The following is an 18,844-nucleotide window of genomic DNA, read 5'->3' on the forward strand; positions in this document are numbered from 1 at the left end:
GTTTACTCTCCTCTCGCGGTTGTCGCTCGACGTTCGACGTTCGACGCTCGCGGCTCGCGGCTCGACGGTGGTGACGGTGGTGTGCGTCGGTGGTGTGCGCTGCGTGCGCGTTTCCTCGCTGCCGGCGCGCGAGCGGGGGCGGGGGCGCCGTGACAGAAACGCGTGCTGCTCTCTCCGCCTAGTCGCCTGTCCAGCAGCCCGCTCGCTCGCTCGCTCGTGTCGCTGCTCGCCGCTCGCCGCTTCTAGTGAATTGGTATGGTGAATTATTGATCCGCGGCGGCGTGTGCGTGCGGAAAAACCGCCGTTGGCTGGAAGAGAGAAGAGAGGAAGGTAGGAAGTAGGGGAAGGGGCAGAGAGGGAGAGAAAGAGAGATAGACGATAGAGGGGCGGGAAGGGGTGACGGAGACGGTGCCGCGGAGGCGCGGAGTAGCGGTGGCGCACGGCGCGGCGGTGGCGCGAGAAAGCGCTTAAAGCGAGCACACGTACGGGGTGAGACGTGCGCTGGTTGGTGTGTTGGTTGTATATTGTTTTGAAAAGTGTCGCGGCGCACGCGGACGCACGCGACGTATCACATCACGTTGCGTCGCATCGCATCGCATCGGGTCGCCGTGCCTCGGTCGCGAGGCGCGAAGCTCAATCGGAGTACTCCGGCGAGATCTCGTGTCTTCTCTCCGCTAGACGAGGTAGAGCGAGCAAAGTGTACATTTTTGTGTCTGCCGGTCGTTCGTATACGTAACATATTCGTCGTCGTGCGTCGTGCGTGCGTGCCTGCGTGCGTCTGCTTTGCTCGATCGCGCGTAAACGCGACGGGAAAAACGAACGCGAGAAAAGCGTGTGCCGCGGGGTAATGCACGCGACGCGCGACGAGGAAGCTGCCGTCGGGAGACCGGTGAGTGTCCCGCAGTGACGAGATAACCGGCGCCGATTTTTTCGTCGTCTTCGCGGCGCGGCGCGGCGCGGTGCGGCGACGGGACTACCGCGACGTGAAATCGTCGACCCGGGGGAGTGTTAGTAGTGCATTGTCGTCGTCGGACTACGCCGACGACGGCGACGACGACGACGACCACGACGACGACGACGAGGAGAAGGAGGAGGAGGAGGAGATCAGTGTCGTCGCGCGGAGGAAACTTAGGGGGAAACCTGACGTTTTGTGTCGTTTTGTCGTACGGTCTCTGCTGAGCGCGCTCCGATAATCCCGGAGGAAGGCAACGTCCTATCTTCGCCACCGCGGCTTGGATGGATACTGTGCATTATTTCTGGAGTGAGTTTCTCCCTTTATTCTCTGTGTATGCGTGCGTGCGTGCGTGCGTGCGTGCGAGTGAATGCGAGTGAATGCGAGTCTCCGGCTCTCCGTTCGCTTCGGTCGCCGATGCGTGCGAGCGCGGACGAGCGCGAACGAGCGCGAGAGTGTTCCCCGTAGAAACGTGCGCTCCGCGTATGCCGCAGTCCGCGATTTTTCTAGTCCTCTCTCTTTCTCTCTTTCTCTCTCTCGTGCAGCCGATACAGCGAGACTCCTTTTCCGCATTCTGTTATTCGCCGTGGTCGATCTTGGTCGGTCTCCTCGAGACCGTCAACAGCTGCGCGCGATCACCACACACATCCATTGTTTACGTGTCTTTATCTTACTAAGCGACAGGCGCGCACCTGACCGAGCGGCTAGAACAGCGAGCGTCAGCGCGACGGACCTTACTATGGACGTCACTTTAAACCTACCGATGCGTTTCGGCAAGTTTCGACAGACTGAGACGGCTCGCATGGTCTTTAAACTCACACGCGGCAAAGGCAGTGAAAACGTTATTAAAAGATGGATTTTATTAAGACACACGTCGCGCAGCGAGACACAGATTGTGTACCTGTATACGAGTTGCTGATGAGTTGAGAGACGCTTATTATTAGAATGTTAGATTATTATCGAATCTCACAATAATGGCTGAACCGCGGATAACTTGAGTTTAAATTGTATAATAAAAAAGTGCTTTTATTTTTCGTCTACGAGCGGAGCTATTATGATGCAAAGTTAAATCTGACCGCGCGCTTTATTTGCTTTGCTTTCTAAGGCTGTTTTTTTTCTAATGTATTGATTATAAGACATAACGACAGCCGTAAGTATTACGCGTGACGACGTGCAAAGTTGGTAAAGTATACGTCGTGCACGTGTTCAGGATAATAGAAACGTGTATCGGCTGTAAGCAATAAAACGTCATGAGTTTGGGCGATAAAAAAGCGAGTTATATATCTCTCGAAAGGTACCCTTGCCCTTGCCAAGTTTGAGATTAAAACCACGCGCGGATGGACGTCACGTTCTCTGGTTCTCTCGCCGATCCGCGATCGTTCGGTCTTGTCAAGCGAAGAAAGATCGTTTCCTAAGAATCGATCACGTTGATTTTACTCCTATTACTTATTTAATCCTATCGTCGCGTCGCGTCGAACTCGTCGAAACGTTTCCTTCAACTTTCGCGAGACCTGGCAAATGGGAGGGAAAGGCACGTAATCGTATAATCCGAATCGCGGCGCTAATTTCGCGCCGGACGATGAATCTCGGTGCAATCTCCTTCGCCGGAGCGTGACCGGCCGCTAACGAACGTGAAAGGAAAAACATTGGACGCGACAGTCAGGACGCGAACGTTGCCGACGTTGGCGACGTTATCACACCGGGTTATCGAAAATAATTCCGCGCGAACGCACGCGGCAGTGCATCGTTACATAAATTTAATCCGATAACTCGTCTCCTCGCGTTATCGCGACGGCCGCGGCCGGGAAATCGGGCGCGCGAGCACACGTAGGGACACACCACGTTAACGAGCTGCCAATGCTTATACTTATTCAATATCACCTGAAAGATACTACTTGTTATTACCTTACAGATATCGATTATGCCTCGATATCGCGAGTGATAATCCAGAAATTTACCGTGACAATTAATTACAGAGAGTACAAGTAGCCGATACCTATACGTAATTTATATGTAACTAATTGTCGCGCTATACTACTTGACATTTCGGAATTATCTTTGGAATTATCTCAATGTGCGTTTATTGTTCGTGTTTTCTATCTGATAACATTTTTCGTACGTCGATATTTGGATATTATTATATCCAAGGGAAACGTGATAGAGATTACCTGTTATTGAAGATAAATGATCTATTTTGTAGAAATATTGCATATGTTATTAAATACATGCTGTTTGTAAAAAAGAGTTTATCGCGCTTTGATTAAAGCATCGAACTTGAGTTTTTCTTCAAACGGTAACGAAATTTCCCCCCTGCTTCTTTTCGGAGTTGTCTGCGTCACGGGCTTACTTTCACGCGCTGTCAAAGTTTGATTGCGAACTCGCAATCAAGAGAATTTCCCTTTGACCCTTTGCGAGTCGAACTCGAGCTACGTTCTTATATTTTTGCTCACCTGCGGAAAGTCGCTCCATGCGTCACGTTTAATTTCGCCCATCCACGGCCATCTGACGCGAGCCAACAACGATGAATAATGTAACTTAAGATTATTGATACCTGCGTTCGATACGATATCATCCGCGCGATCTATAAATATCGCGTGTCCTTTGTTTACTGTTCGAAGATAAGCGCGACTTGGCGATTGTGCAGCGAGCACTCGTGTATCGTCGAATGGCCGGTAGGTATCTGCGTGTGATTGATAATTGCGGCCGCGATAAGAATCCGTGTTTCGTCAATAACTATAGCAATTTCCTTTTTCGATAGATGCGATTTGATCACGAAACGATTATGGTTTCAAGTCGATGACGATGACGCAATCGCTCGAAAGTATAGTATAATAATGATGTAATACTTATAACGCAGCTTTTTCGGATGCACGTGTGTTTCATTTCGCATTTAAAGATTGACTATATTGCGAAAATTATATGCTCCTCGATTATTGTTTGATCATGTGGATAGAAATATACTAATTCTATAAGGTGTACCGCTTTGCATATTAAATATAAAAGCGTCGATTATGTATCAAAGTGCCATCAATATTTATTTAACGTTTATTATCTTTAATATTTTTCACATCGCGTTACGCTTCTTTACATCAACGTGCAATCGCAAATTACGGAAATTTTATGAAGAACTATACTGCCACATGAATTTTATACATCGATGTATACATCGAGCTGTGCAACATTTTAATATCCGCCTCGCAGCGTACATCCCGCGCGTTTCTCTATTTTCCGCGAATATCGCCGCAGCCAATTGTGCTAACATTTGCAATTCGTTTCCACTTTCTACAAACAGCGTCTCGAGTCTCGAGTACGCCTGCCCCGCCGCGCCGCGGTCCCGATCGCGGTTCCGTTTGTCCTACGTCGAGCGGCAAAATTATAAATTTCCATTACGATATGACAGAAATATCTAACTTCCTCGGTGGAATGAAATTTTTGCGAGCTGCCCGCGTACAACTTGTTTTCTTCTTAAAGCTCGTTCCGGAAATTACGACCTCGGAAGCGATCAAAGGAAACGAAAAAATTTCCCGCGGTTTGTGCCTAAATAACTTTTCACCGATAAAACCGTTATACAGAAAAGTTGCGGAGATTCGTATATAATATCGCAGCTGTCAAAATCAAAACTTTTATTCAAAGCAACGTAAATATATCACTTTTGATCCTGAAATGATCTTTATTATGTTAACAGATATGTATATGAACTGTATTAGAAATCCTGCAATTAAGTTAACTGACTTTGCGTTGTATTATCTTGATTCAATCCATTTGAATAAGCCGGTTAGAGGAACAGCGTCTTCATTTATCCTTTCGTTCACCGCATCATGATTCAAGATGGCTGACGCGAGTATCGTCGACCTTTAATCGGTAGGGTCGACTCTGAAGTGACGTAGTTTAGTGGAAAGCCGCTTCTCTGTAGCCAGCCGACAGGTGCAACGTGTATTTCTCTCCGTTCCGCTCCTCTCGCTGCGGCCGGACGCGACCGGTCGAGCCTCGTTTCTCTTTCTCGGGCGTTGCACGCACGAGAGCGAGCGAGCTCGAAGAAACCGGTAGTCACCGGTAATCGGTGTATTTCGATAAAGTCGATATTCAAATCCGGCGTCGAATGCTCGAAGAATGTAACACGCCTCCTTCTGTGAGCGATATCGCGTCATCTTTTCGAGTCAAGCGAGTCAAATATATCTTATCGTGTCGAAGAGCGAGATCGGAAAATAGGATAACTCCGGAAATGCATGTTTTTATCACGCTCGACTCGTTTTCTTGACTCCCGAGAGTATCGATACTTGTATTGTTTATTCGCGCCGAGCAACCGAATTTTTTCGGTATTCAATTATCCAGAGGCGAGTTACGTTTTGCAAGACAGACGCGATTTTTCTCACGTATCTTCCGATTACGCGCGGAACATTTTAATCATAATTAGTTGTCGTTATCGTAAGCGAGATATATTTATCGGTAATTCATCAAATTCGACAAACGTCGTTGACTGTTGTGGACTGTGGAGTAACGCGACCGCTGCAAAGACACTTTTTGTCGTGTTTCGATGGAAGGTCAAACTCTCTCAACGGAGGATTGTATGAGTAGGAGGATATATATAATACGGATTATTTTGAGTTGCTACCCTTTGGCGAGATGATCAACTCTCCGCTAGGCAGCTCTCTTGCCGCGGGAGCTCTTTGATCCGTGATACAGCGGCCTTGAACGCAACGTGAGCCGCGCATTGTTAAATGAATGGATTGTTTGTACGCGCTGGAGATTTTTCGCTCGGGGCTACAACTCGCCTTTACTCGCTTCTTCGGTCCCTTGTTTCGTCTCGTTCGCAATGTACAGGATGTTCCATTATTATCTGAAATTAAAAATAGAAAATAAAAAAGATTCATTATATGATTGGATTCAATCTTTTGAAAACTCGAAGCCTTTTTTTCCTTAGTACAAATTTGGAACTTTCAGATATTTTAATAAACAATAAGTAAAGTTATTTTTTCAAGAATTATAACTTATAACGGAAACCGCGGAGTCTTATATATCATATCACAATTGTGCCGAAAGGATCGAGCTAAACCTTCTATTAAAATAGAAACTTATTTCGGTTTGTTCTTTCATCTCACATGATTTCGCATTGTTTTTTATGTTAATTTTGCTAACAAAATGATATTACCACTGTTTTCCTTCATTCGTGTTTCTCTTCTCCACCATTTAGACAGTCAAACATCTTATGGAAAGCAATGAAAGTTGCACAATACCGGTCTACACATTAGGCGCGAGTTTCTTGCGGATATAAATAGGACACCTTGTGTCTCGTTGGTCTACGAAAGGAGCAAATGGATTATCGCGCGCGCACCGACCCTCTGCAACTTCTCTGCGCTCACTTCTTTCTCCTTTTCCGCTTCCTCGTCTCGCCTCTCTTCTTCGCCGTTTTACGTTTCTTTTGCTCGCGCGCGATCTCTCGTGGTTTCCTATTTGGCGTAGACGGTGCCAAATCCTCAAGTAACTAAAATTATCGTCAAAGGTGTGTACATACGTACGACTTGTTCTCGCAGAGTTGAATCGTGACTAACGTACATGCTTTTTATACACGTTATCTATGACAATATGACAATATAGACTCTTCAAGAAAGATTGTTTCCTCTGTTGCTTCTTAAAAGAATTAATCGTGGAAGCTATGCATCGATGTGGTAGCCGTTTTTAAAAACACGCGTCAATTTAAGGTAATCAAAACGATTCTGAAAGATTAAGTACAGTGTAAACGTACAATGTCTATTATTACTTGCGCTGTTATTTAGATGTCTGATACCAGCTTCCTCTTTTTCCCTCCCGTTTCTCATTTCCCGTTTCGCGTCGACGAACTCGTGCCGTTTCCGAGAATGTGAGGAATAATCTGCGCATAATTAATTTTATTCGCTCAGAATTTCGGCACGTTCCACGTGCGCGCTCATATTTTTTTTAATTAAAATACCCTGAGCCGTAGCGTATCAAGAGACACGATAGCTTCGCGCCAAGTACACGCAAGACTGCTCCATGTACATATCTATACGCGTGCCGGCGAGTTGCGAGTTTTGGTTAACGACACTTTTGCCGGTCGGCGAAATGAGCTCGTTCGTCCAGCGCTTTCTCAATGAGATTAAAACGGTCTGACGATATTAGTACTTTTCATTTGCGGTTTGTACAATTGGAGTATTATGCGCGACGCGATATGCACCGCAGTCTGCAATTCCGCGAAGTGTTTCCACTTCATGGATAAATCGCACGTTGCATTTATGATTGCGATTGCGTGTGCTTGAACTTGAATAAATGCGTTTATATAGAGCGCTCGAAATATGAATAAAATTTTCATCAGGTTCAATAAAAATTTTTATATGTCGATTAGACGAGCCATGTTGCATTAGCATAAGATCGTGTATATTTTTAATGTCAATTTTAATGCTATATAAACGCAAACGAAAATGACCTGTTTATTTTTGACAATTGAAGTGGATTAATGAACGCATTTTTTGTACTTATAAATACAAAAGAAAACTTGAGAAAATTGAAGTTATCGAGATTAATAGCTGTTTTAATTTTTTTTTATGCTCAAGGCAGCTTTAATTTTGTATTTTACCATGTTATTTCATGGTTATGTGGTAGACGCTACGCGTCGTGGTTATATTACGATGCTATTTTCCATTTAAACGTCTCTCCACTTAATGACGTTATATTTCATATTTTTACGACGTCTTTATAACGCCTATATAAACATCAGTTGCAACAACAACAGCAATGAGTTGCGTTAAATTATATTTAGAATGTCGCATCGCAATTTTATACAACGCCTCTGTAAAATACGATACAAATACGATTAGAACAACATTGTGACAATATCGTCCATATTAAAAAAAAGAGAGAGAGAGAAAAACAATCGTTATTTAAATAAGCGCCAAGTCCTCCTGAGTGCCGGCAAATTTTAACACGAAAGGTCGCTATTCGTGGACCAATTTGCGAAAGGTCGCACGTCGCGTTGCTCTATACTTTATATATCTAAACCGGTGGAACCAGACAGCCGGATTTAAAAGCGATTTAAAGTCCTGCTCGTAGCTTTCGAATGACTGCTACTACTCGCATCGTTTCAACTTTTCCCGCGCGCGCACGTATACGTCGAAACGCACACACACGCGCGCGCGCGTATGAGCATTAAATGAATTAACGTCGTTTATCAGTATCATCGATTAGACGTAATCGACGTGTGTTACGTGCCTGACGGGTTTCGGCGATGCGTGAGTCATGCGTCGTCCTTCGTTTTTGCTGCTCGCTATGAATAATGATCATCCTTTGTACCAACATACTCGTAGTAAACGCGTAGTAAAATACGTTGTAAAATACATTCTCTCTTATCGGCTTTGCGGATCGATTAAGAAGACACGTGGACGAGGTTGGAAGATTTATAATATTTACAGTGTGAAATATCAAAGGTAACGCGACGACAATATCTGTAATGCCGAATGCTGAAAATAATCCGCGTGCAGCGTAAAGTCACGTGTAAGAAATTTTGCTCTGGAAATCTGACGGAAGAGGGATGTCGATGGGACGAAAAAGGCGATAATTCTGTATAAGCAATGAAATGGTAGAATCGATAACCGCCATCGATACCGTGGCGAGCGCGACAATGCATATCGCGGAGAGGAGGCGGGGTGGTGCACTCGGCGATGCGTGCGTTTATCTAGCAGTTTAATGCTAACAAACGCTCGCGATTCGATCGTGTGTCGAGTACGGTACATGAGTACGAATGAGAGTACAGGGAGACTCAGCCCCCATCCCGTTCTCTCTCTTTCTCTCTCTCTCTCTCTCTCACAAACACACACACACTCACACACTCATCTCCCCAGGGAAGGTAAAGTCGTGCGGGCCAGAAAATCAAGGGGTGGCTTACCACCTGGTCGACCGATCCGTCCCCTCTCCGCTACCGTGGAATATCGTGTGCACAGGCACACACAGACGTTATATACACAGTCAGGATCCCCCTCGCGATTGTCTGCGCCTTGCACGTCGCGTTCTTTCCCTTTCTCTCCCTCCTCCCCTCTAAAATAATGCAACACGCCACTGCGGTCCGTCTGCATACCAGCCAAAGTACGATCACGCGATTCGCTCGTACGCATCGGTCACCCGGTATGAACTGTGTGGCCCTTCGTAACTACCTGTCCTTTGGACTCGTTCGAATTCGAGCGTGATTTTTTTTTAGTAGCATATACTCTGCTATAATGCCAATTGCAGATACACGATACACAAGGTACGTAATATTGTGCGACAACGGTAGGGTAATGCTCTTCTTCAATTTATGTATTATCTAATACACGTACGTATATACATGTTCATGTGTACAGTACAAATGACATATTTTGCAGCACGATATATTGTAATCTAGATATACGTTACAAGAGTAACAAGTCTTACCTGGCTATTTCGCGCTCCACTTAATGTGTTATTAGGACATCCGTCATCGTCTCTTTCAGTAAATTTACACATAGATCAACTATTTATATAAGATCTTTCTTCCTAATATTTTTTCGATGTTTAATTCCCATTTCAACACTCTTTTTTCAATAAACAGTATTATTATTTTTTGAAATAGTTGCATTGTACAGAAACATTCTGTGTCTGCATATATATTTTTTCACAATTAAATATTATATTGCAATATGATTTCATATAAAGTTCTTATAAAGTGGTTTTAATTCGAATTTTAAGGAATTTTTATACATTTCACGATAAAGTACCTCGCCTCTCGAGAAAATAATTATTTTGTACAAAAAGTAAAATATATAGGTGAAGTAGAAACTCTCTTTACTTAATTAAAACGGCGAGCGCAATGTACTTTGTTTTCGATAACTCGTAGATTATGAGTACAACCCGGTATTATTGCAAGGAGTTAGGTACACTCTCGCAGCAGAGAAAGGAGAGTATGCGGACTGTGCATGCGTCGGGATTTATTGTCGTTCGGCGACGATAGACGCGATATTACGTTACGATAATTGTTTTCGATATGAGAGGCGTGTCGCGGCATAAGCTGGCGCCCCTTGTCTCGACCCGACGGGAATACTTTTTACGGTTCCGCGAGAGTAACGAGCGACTGGATCGACAGACGCTGGTCGTCGGTCCAGATCGAAGCTCCGATAACAAAGATGCTTGATCTCTCGCACCGGTCGAATAACCGGCAGGGATTATTCCTGCAGAACCGAGCGACAAAGAAGAAGAGAAAGGGACCGTTACTTACCTTTAATCGCTCTTACTTTTAACCTAGACTCCAAAATCCGAGAAACATTTTGTTCGTCCGGTTTAAAAAGGGCTAGAAAGAATTCGAAATATTTCAATTATGGTTCGATGCGAAAGAATTGCTATATTTGAGAAAAAAAACCGGTGACTCTAACATCTCTAATGTCCTGTCTAGACCAGAGGATGATCCTACTTGTGGCTCATCTTAGGATGCATTTCGTTTCAGGGCATAACATAGCTTGACTAACGTGGGAAGTATAAGTATAGCAATGATAGTAGATGGGCAATCAATGTTGATTTAAATGTCGATTGGAGACATTGGAGTGATCTCTCTAAGAATTATCTTGAAAATTTCTGTGTATTATTAAACGCAATATTCTGCGCACTTTATTGTTCCCATAATGATTATCGAGCGACTATAATTTTAAATTAATTGAAGTAGAAATAAGCGTTTTTTTAATACCGATTTTATTGAGTCACCCTGAGACACGTTTAAACAGACGAACTATAATTTTCTTTTTTATGATTGCTTTTGCATTTGCGGACGGAAATTGCGATGAAAATAATTTTAACAGCGTATGGTTTAATGTACGTGGAAGGATAAGCGCCGCGGATCAATCGACTAGAAAGTCTTGGAAGCGTGAAAAAATCTCGCTCGATAGCGGATTTCTCGCCGTGACGACCTCGGAACGATATCCCGCTGTTACATCTTCCTGCTAATTATCGCTTGATATTTTCTAGAAAGCCTAAGAGGATCGACAGATACGCCGTCGCGTATCTGTATGAGGGTAGGGTCGCAAGGATATAAACAACGACTCCTTGCCGCGTACAATGGCCACCTCTTATCGGCTCGTTTAGGAGGACGTGATTTAACGTGCCGCAAACCGCGCTGGGTATCGGTAGATCAACCGGTTAACTAGAAAGTTGAAATATCTGCAGGAAGTCGTGCCGATGGATTTCTCGTATGAGTCGGTCGGTGGTCTAGGAGCGATCTCGTTCGGCGCGAGGTCAGCGCGCGAGCGATTCGCCAAGGCGATCGAGAAGTTCCTTATTGTAAGGTAAGGAGCGTTGCGGTTACGCGCACGCACACGCACACGCACACGCCGCGCATGTGAGACCCGTTCCGATTGGCACGTTCAAATGCGATAGAAATATTTTAGCGCAGGAAGACTCTGTCGTCATACTTTAATTTCTTCTTTTTTATTAGTTGTTTGCCTTGTCTCGCAGGTAATTTCTCTAAGGTGCGTTACGTTATACGGCTGGGCTGTGGGATTTCGAAAGTTGGAGTTTGCTAAACATATCAGTCTTCATATAAGATTTTATAAATCTCTTTATAAAACTGTTAAGTTCTAACTTCTTTTTATATATTTTCTTTTTTGCGAAATCTCTTTCACTGAATATTATGTTAATTTAGTAAAGTTACATTATTTGGAAATTATTGAAATATGGCATGTGGATATATGATATATAAAAAACGAGCGATATTATCGTCTGAAAGAAATTTTGTAGTTAACGTACAATTTTCACGTTTAAAGTGTGGTAGAAGCGAACATAGCTTTAGCTTTCCTCTCCTTCGTCTTTGAAATTTACTCGGAATGAAAAACGTGAAGAATGTAACTGGTCGTTTTAATTATTTCTCGAGAAATTAATTAAAGATTCTCTTGACGTAAAATATATATTTCATATGAAATGCACGAAAACACAATAGGTTGTTACGGTACGCTCTGCTTTACATTATGCTGCGTTTTATTCGCTTACGTTTGCCGAAGGGAAAACCATGAAGAGTCAAAGTGAGACGACATAGCCGGCGAGATGGTGCTGATTTTATTTCAAGGATGAATAGGAGCTTATAGCCTCGGCACTATTTCCAACGGTCCATTAGTTCGTTGAGTAGGAGAAGAAAAATGTAATAAACCGCGACACGTCGCGTCTTCCTTCGGCGCGATATAGAACCTTCCGCACGCGGGAGAAAAATTAAATTGCTTCGCCTTCTTTTTCCGTCTCCCTCCCGACCTTTTCCTTTCTCCTCATCTTCGTGAGTAACGTAGATTCACGATTCGCTATTCAACCTGACAGGGCTTCTGCGTAGAAAATTCTTACTTCCGCATCCTTCCGCGCGAGACCTTCTGCATTTACGATTAATGATAAATTTTATCTCGGTAGAAATCAGTTGTCTTTTATCGGATTTACTTAAATTTAGTCGTCATTTATACCAATTGTACACACATATATAGTAATGAATTTTTAAAAGTAACATCCAATGAATATTCAAAGAAATAGGATCCTAAACAATTTGGAAAGAATAGAAACGTAAGATAGGCATTCTATTGCGAAGATAAACGCTATTAAATTCGGTCCATGTACCGTTTCACTTCTTAATTAATGCTTCGCAACGTGTTTTCGCACGATATACACGGAAATTTGATCGAGGTAAGCGAAACGCGATGGAAACGGGTTTTACAGTTACGACCTGGTGTTTACGAGGATCCTCCTCCCTCTCTCTCTCTCTCTCTTTCTCTCTCATACACATACACACAGACATTCACTCACTTACTCACACACACACACACAATCTCTTTATCTAATTCCCTCTCTTTTTCTTTAGGTATAAACGTTATTTGCACGTGCAAGAGATGTGCGTTGTTCCTCCTCTCGGTTCTTCTTTCACGTTTGTTGCCATCAGCGTCATCGTCCCCGTCGTCCTCGTCGGTGAGGGTGAGGATGGCGGTGGTGGTATTGTATTAACACGCTCGAATGGAAATTGCAGTGTGTCCTGGTCATCCCGACATTTCGTGGGCACGTTTACGACGTCGTTTCCCTCGGTTTTAATGAACAATGAGAGCGGCGAGAGACCCACGCATCTCGCATTGCGAATCGTATACGAGCTTAAGAGTATCTTGATTAATGCTCGTGGCATGGCGATTCGCAAAATAAATAATTCGTTAATGTGTTACTATTTACTATATTCAAATTTTTTCCAAAATTATTTTTGGAATTTGTTATTCGGGAGATTTCTAATGCGTTTGCATTACGATTTGTTTCGCTACTGAAGTTTGAAGCTTGATCGTCAGCTCGTCGTGTCGAGGCTTCTTTGACATATACGCGCGCGTTTCGTAGAACTAAATAGAATCAGGCGCAAGTTGTTTCTGTTCACTCAGGAAAATCGCTGATGAGGGGAACTTTCTAAGTGCACACTGCATAATCCATCGGGCTGAATGTCGGGCCGCCGCGCCGCGCCGTTGTATCCACACGTGCGCGTATATATCGTGCACGATCAACTTTCGACCTCGATGGAAATGTAACAGGTAGTGTCTTTCTCTCTCTCTCTCTCTCTCTCTCTCTCTCTCTCTCTCTCTCTCTTTCTCTCTCTCTTTCTCTCTCTTTCTCTCTCTCCCTCTCCTTATCTGTCGAAAAGATACGAAGAAATCGGCGTGACTGTGCTCGAATTATAAATACGTAATATTTTATGCATTGGGGCAATTACATATACGTAATATTTTATGCAACTGCTCTTGCGCGCGCGTACACGCGCATGCTGCAAAAAAATAAAGAGATCGTTACGGTCGTCGTTATCACGCTCGTCAATCTACCGCTGATTTCGATTCGACGCTGCACTTTTGTGCATTTGCATTCCGTTAGCGTAATTTCTCGGTAAGGTATTATTAATTGCGGCGCGGGCGTACGAAAACCGCCTGTAGGTAATCGCGAACAGCGGTTTCCACGGATTCGCTATCGCGCGTGCCAAGCGGATATGCTAAATGACCATTGTTCGTGGCCCCACGTCAGAAACTTTTCTACGGAAACCGCAAGGTTAATTAAGAGGACTTCGGGCGCATATTCATGCTAAAGCAAACAATGTTTCTTTACCCGGCAATTTTCCAACAGCAAATACGATATTACATCAGATTCTCGATTGCGCGCGCGCGCACGCGCTATTTTTCGCTTTGCATACCGCGATCGCCGATCGTACGTTGCTCGACTACGGGCACTTTCGGCGATAATTTTTAATCCGGATAATATATTAAATCACCCTCTACAGCTTATCCGTAGCAGAACGAGTGCCATATCATTTCCCATTATTACGAAGTAAAACATGAATAAAGTCGAGCGATAGAGATGCAGATCTTCTCCCTAACAATAGAACTTAATTAATTTTAATGGCCCTATTGTAAGCGTGTAGTTGCAGCGTGCCCGAATAACCCAATTGTATGCTTTTCCTACTATTAGTCATTTTACCGATTAAAAATTATAATTGACTTTGTCTACATAAAAATATATGCACGTGTGTATTTAAGATGCACCTTTTGTATCGTGCTTTATATATATATATATATATATATATATATATATATATATATATATATATATAAAATTTGAGGTTCTTCAGATATATGTAAAGCGCGAAGGTACAAAAATATTGGACGATAACATTGATAACACAAGCGTTGTGTAGTCCGAGCTTGACATGAAATGGGATGAACGGTGAATTACTCGGAATAATTGTTAACCGTTGAACGATAATAATCCTATCCACGTACACTCGCGAGTTCCACGAAGGCCGCTCACCTACGCTTGGAACCGTACCAAAATCGCGCCGCGCGATAGTAACTGTCCAGAAATTACGGCCGCGGCGGTCATCTACTTGATGGCCGGGTGGTGTGTTTGCGCGCGATACGATGCACGCGAAACGCTTTAATTACTATTACCTCAATGATTACTGCGTCGGCGAAAATTCACCAAGTTTACGCGCTATTTCAACCATTTATACGCGCACGGGAACTTAGCTTGTGAAAATACACGTGCGCAAAGTTTCTCGTCGTCGCCGCCCGTTCTATCGCTACTCTGCTAGCCACTGTATATTATTTGCTTACACGAAAGACCATGCCGACATACGGCTGCCTTTTATCAATTTTCGAATCGGTAGCTGTGTTTTCCAATGCGATTCGATCATACAGATTCTTGGAAGCGGATCCAGAATTGCATAGCCTGATCTCATGGTTTTATATTAGTCTATAAAAAGAAGACTAGAAGATAATAGAAATAATTGTAAACTAAAATAAATAAGGCAATAAGACCAACATTTGCCAGAGTTAATCAGCAAACATGTCTAAAATATTTATTTTTCATTGTTTTTTACTATTTAAAATATCTTTGATAAGTGTTATTTTTTTAAATAAAAATTTTATAAACTGCGCGATTTTATCTTTTTCTACAGCGACGTCTTTCACTAAAGATTATGACCACCGCCTGAGTGTGCTGAGATTCTTTTATTTTCTCTTCCGGTGTTCCTTATGCAGGCATTTCTAAGAAGAAGCGTCTCGTAATCGGACTCCGGAATATAGAGTGTCATTTTCGCGTGTTATTATTGGTCTCCGGACCAGATTAGATTAACGCAGTAGTCATTAGGGTTTGCGTCATGTCCCCACCAAGATGGCTCATTCGCTTACTCTATCTTCGCCTACTCTATCTCCTTTCCCCTATATTCGCTCTTCCTCTGTCTCTGTTTCTCCTGTTGGCTCAGTGCTTGATTTGTCACAGTGCCGTCTGTATTAGTTTGATCATCAGTCAAACCGGCGCTGATCCAACAGTTGTTTCATTTATATTATATTTGTACATCAATCACATCTTATTCTTTTTTTATAATATGTCAATGTAAAGAGAGTATTGCCAATCGAAATATGAAATCGCGAGAATAATTTCAATAATTGTTATAATCTTCGATACAACGGGTCTGAAAAAATGTATCTCAGTCCGAACAAAAAATAATATTATATTATTACACTATGATTTTATCAGACGGTAATAGGAATGAAAATGGCGAATTTGCTGGAGTAGATACTAAAGTTTCAGTATTACCGTCTCATGTTTCTCCAAAGTTTACATTACAGAATACCCGCTGTAAATTCGCGAGATACGAGATATTTCGATGATCCGTCGACTCGGTTTTTGGTGGTTCGTCCTTATTTTTATAAACGTGTCGTTCATCGTTAATATAACGCGCAGTTCGCGAAACAATCCTTTCCACACTCGCGCGTTCATTCGCCCCTTCTTCACTTTTCTCACGATGTTCCTTTTATTTCGCTCACGCTACGGTTTATCATAACGCCACTAGGTCTCTCTTAGTGGCTCGTATGTTGCGGCTCCTCGTTCCAGTTTTATTTTTACACGGAGATGGATTTATTTCCGGCGGTAACTGCGTTCATAGGACCATGTACGGACTATAAATTTATCAGCTCGACGTCTACCCGATGGGCAGGTGGATTTTTCTCTTTCTACGCTTTCCCACAATTTCTCGAGCGACTCTTCTCATCTTTGCGTTAATTAGCTGTTTGTGTTTGCATCGTCCGTAACATGTCTATTAAGCAATCGCTGCTAAGTTGACATAGATAGTTAAATAAATGAGATTCTAATATATAATTTTTTTACAAATCGCATATCGAGGCTTAAATTAATAATCGAAATAATAGTAGAATCTTTTTGTTTGAATAAATTCTTCATTTATTGTACACATAAATTTTGATTATATTAACTAATAAGCTTTAATAAATTGAAACGAACGAATTTGGATTACGGCGATCGTTGTATTCAACTTACATTTTTTATGATTGTTATTTACTATTTTTTTACTTGCACGTTCTTTTGCGGGATCGAGAGTCTCCACTTTCTGTCTCCTAACAAGTAAAATGGCGGATGAGGACGCGTATGATCCTGAACAACTATACGAGCGGTTTCATTAGGACTCGAGTTAGACTCTCGGGGTCTTCGGGTTTGGTTGGTTCTCTTGGACGGAGGGCCATCTAAGTTTATCCACGTTATTTTTGGCGGGAGCTGACGCACCGTTTCTCTCCTCTCTTCTCCCACCCCTCCTGGTTGCTTCCAAAGAATTATCCCCGTGTATGTTTGAGCAAGACGCGATACAAGTTAGCTATCGGCCAAAACTATTCGCATTTTCTCTCTTTTTTTTGATTTCGAAAAAGAGAAGAATTGTTCGCGAAGATGCTTAAATTTAACAGGTTATCGATGCTTGTTAAATGCACTCACGTGCTATCGAATATCCAAAATAAGCTCCCAATATATTTGCTCGTTCGGTATCAAATATCACAAATGTCAAAATATATCTTCTATTTTTTTTTTTCAAGGTATCAATACCATGTATAATAATTGATACGATAAATTTAAAATTGACATAAATCGTTAATATGTACGTATAAAAATAATATAAGATAATTATTGTTTACCAACAATATTTTATCCTTTTCGGTTTGATTTTTGTTTAAAGACTGTTTTTTAGATGACGATGTCGAAAATTCGTTTCCAAAGAGGAATGGCGGTACTTTTACTGTCGTAAACGTCCTTGGACTCACTCGAACTTGTTTCATCCGTTTCCGTGAATAGTTGTTTTCGTGCTCTTCCGAGCTGTGGCGTATTTTAAATGATGATTGTCCCAGGATCCCATCTCATTTACTTACTCGCGTGACATCTTCCTCGTATCGTAAATTGGTCGCATTTTACCGAGCAGGTATCGGCTTGACATTTCCGCATCTCGTATTTTCCTAATTGATATTGGGGATTCGCTTTTAATGGACCCGCGCTATATCGAAGTTGGCGCCCGTCGCGAGAAAAAAGAAGCAACGGATATGTGATCGCGCGATAGCGACGTTTCTCAAAACGCTTCGTCTACTTATATTTAGATATTCACAGAATTAATATTTCGAATTTGTGCCTCTCTAGCATTCGTCTTCGATACGTTACCGCCGTTAAGGCAGCATTAAATTTATGAGTCTTTCTAATTTTTTCGCTTTCTGCGACGGTAAATAGCGGATTATTTGCAACTATTTCAAACAAAACAAAGCGAAAAAACGATTCCTATTAATTTAACAACGTATATTATTATTAACATTTTTCGAGCTAAAAAGACGATTGAGATCGATAGAAAAGTAGTGTAAAAATAGTGTAAAAGTAAAAATAGAAAGAAACGGTAAAAAGAATGAGGAAATCAATATTCTTCGACGTAAACTTATTGATGATAAATTGTCTCATAAATTTTTCTTTTATTATGTTTTAGTCTACGTTTCTAACTGTTTCTATAATTATGTTTCTAAATATAAATAATGATTGTTGTTAAAACTGCGCTTTTTTTTAGTGAATATGCACTTGAGAACAATATAAAATATTTACATTTGAAATTATGTTTTGTAAACTTACTATTACATATTAGTGTATATTGATTTCCTTTCATCGATGTGTAAACATCGTGTTTACGTATTAATTTATATTGATTGCATCGATTCTTTGAGGTGACAGATTTTCTTGCACAGGTTCATGCATCGTGTAAAATGTGCATCTTGTACGTACATAGCTAGACGCGAGAAACTCAATCGATGAGCCTGATCGTCGCATACTGCTTGTGTGCGTATTACGTGTGTGCGTACGGAAGCTAGATAGATGAGCAGAAAAAGATTAAGTTACCGAGGTTCACCTGCTAGCCTGAAAACTGAGTACACGACTGCGGTAATTCATGGCAGCGCAATAACTCGCTCGCTCTCTCTTTTCTTCTTTTTCTTATTTTCTCTGTTTCTTCTCGTGCCTTATCTTGCTGCGTTGGTGTTCACTGACGCTGGTGTCGGATTAAACATTTCCAACATTGCCATGTCAGTT

The 18,844-nt window shown here is 42.3% G+C and overlaps 1 protein-coding gene across 1 annotated transcript in view; it reads left to right on the top strand.

Moving 5' to 3' along the window:
* Positions 1 to 346: 346 nt before the first annotated feature.
* Positions 347 to 18,844, top strand: part of LOC112454422 (protein scalloped-like) — a gene marked incomplete at its 3' end in the record, with an annotated part of 117,090 nt that continues 98,592 nt past the window's right edge. Inside the window, exon 1 of the mRNA XM_025015803.1 lies at positions 347 to 1,261. Within this exon, the coding sequence (XP_024871571.1) occupies positions 1,237 to 1,261 (25 nt within the window). The remainder of the gene's footprint in view (positions 1,262 to 18,844) is intronic.

Source organism: Temnothorax curvispinosus, unplaced genomic scaffold (assembly GCF_003070985.1).
Source record: "Temnothorax curvispinosus isolate PA1 unplaced genomic scaffold, ASM307098v1 QBEX01005067.1, whole genome shotgun sequence".
NCBI lineage: Eukaryota > Metazoa > Arthropoda > Insecta > Hymenoptera > Formicidae > Temnothorax > Temnothorax curvispinosus.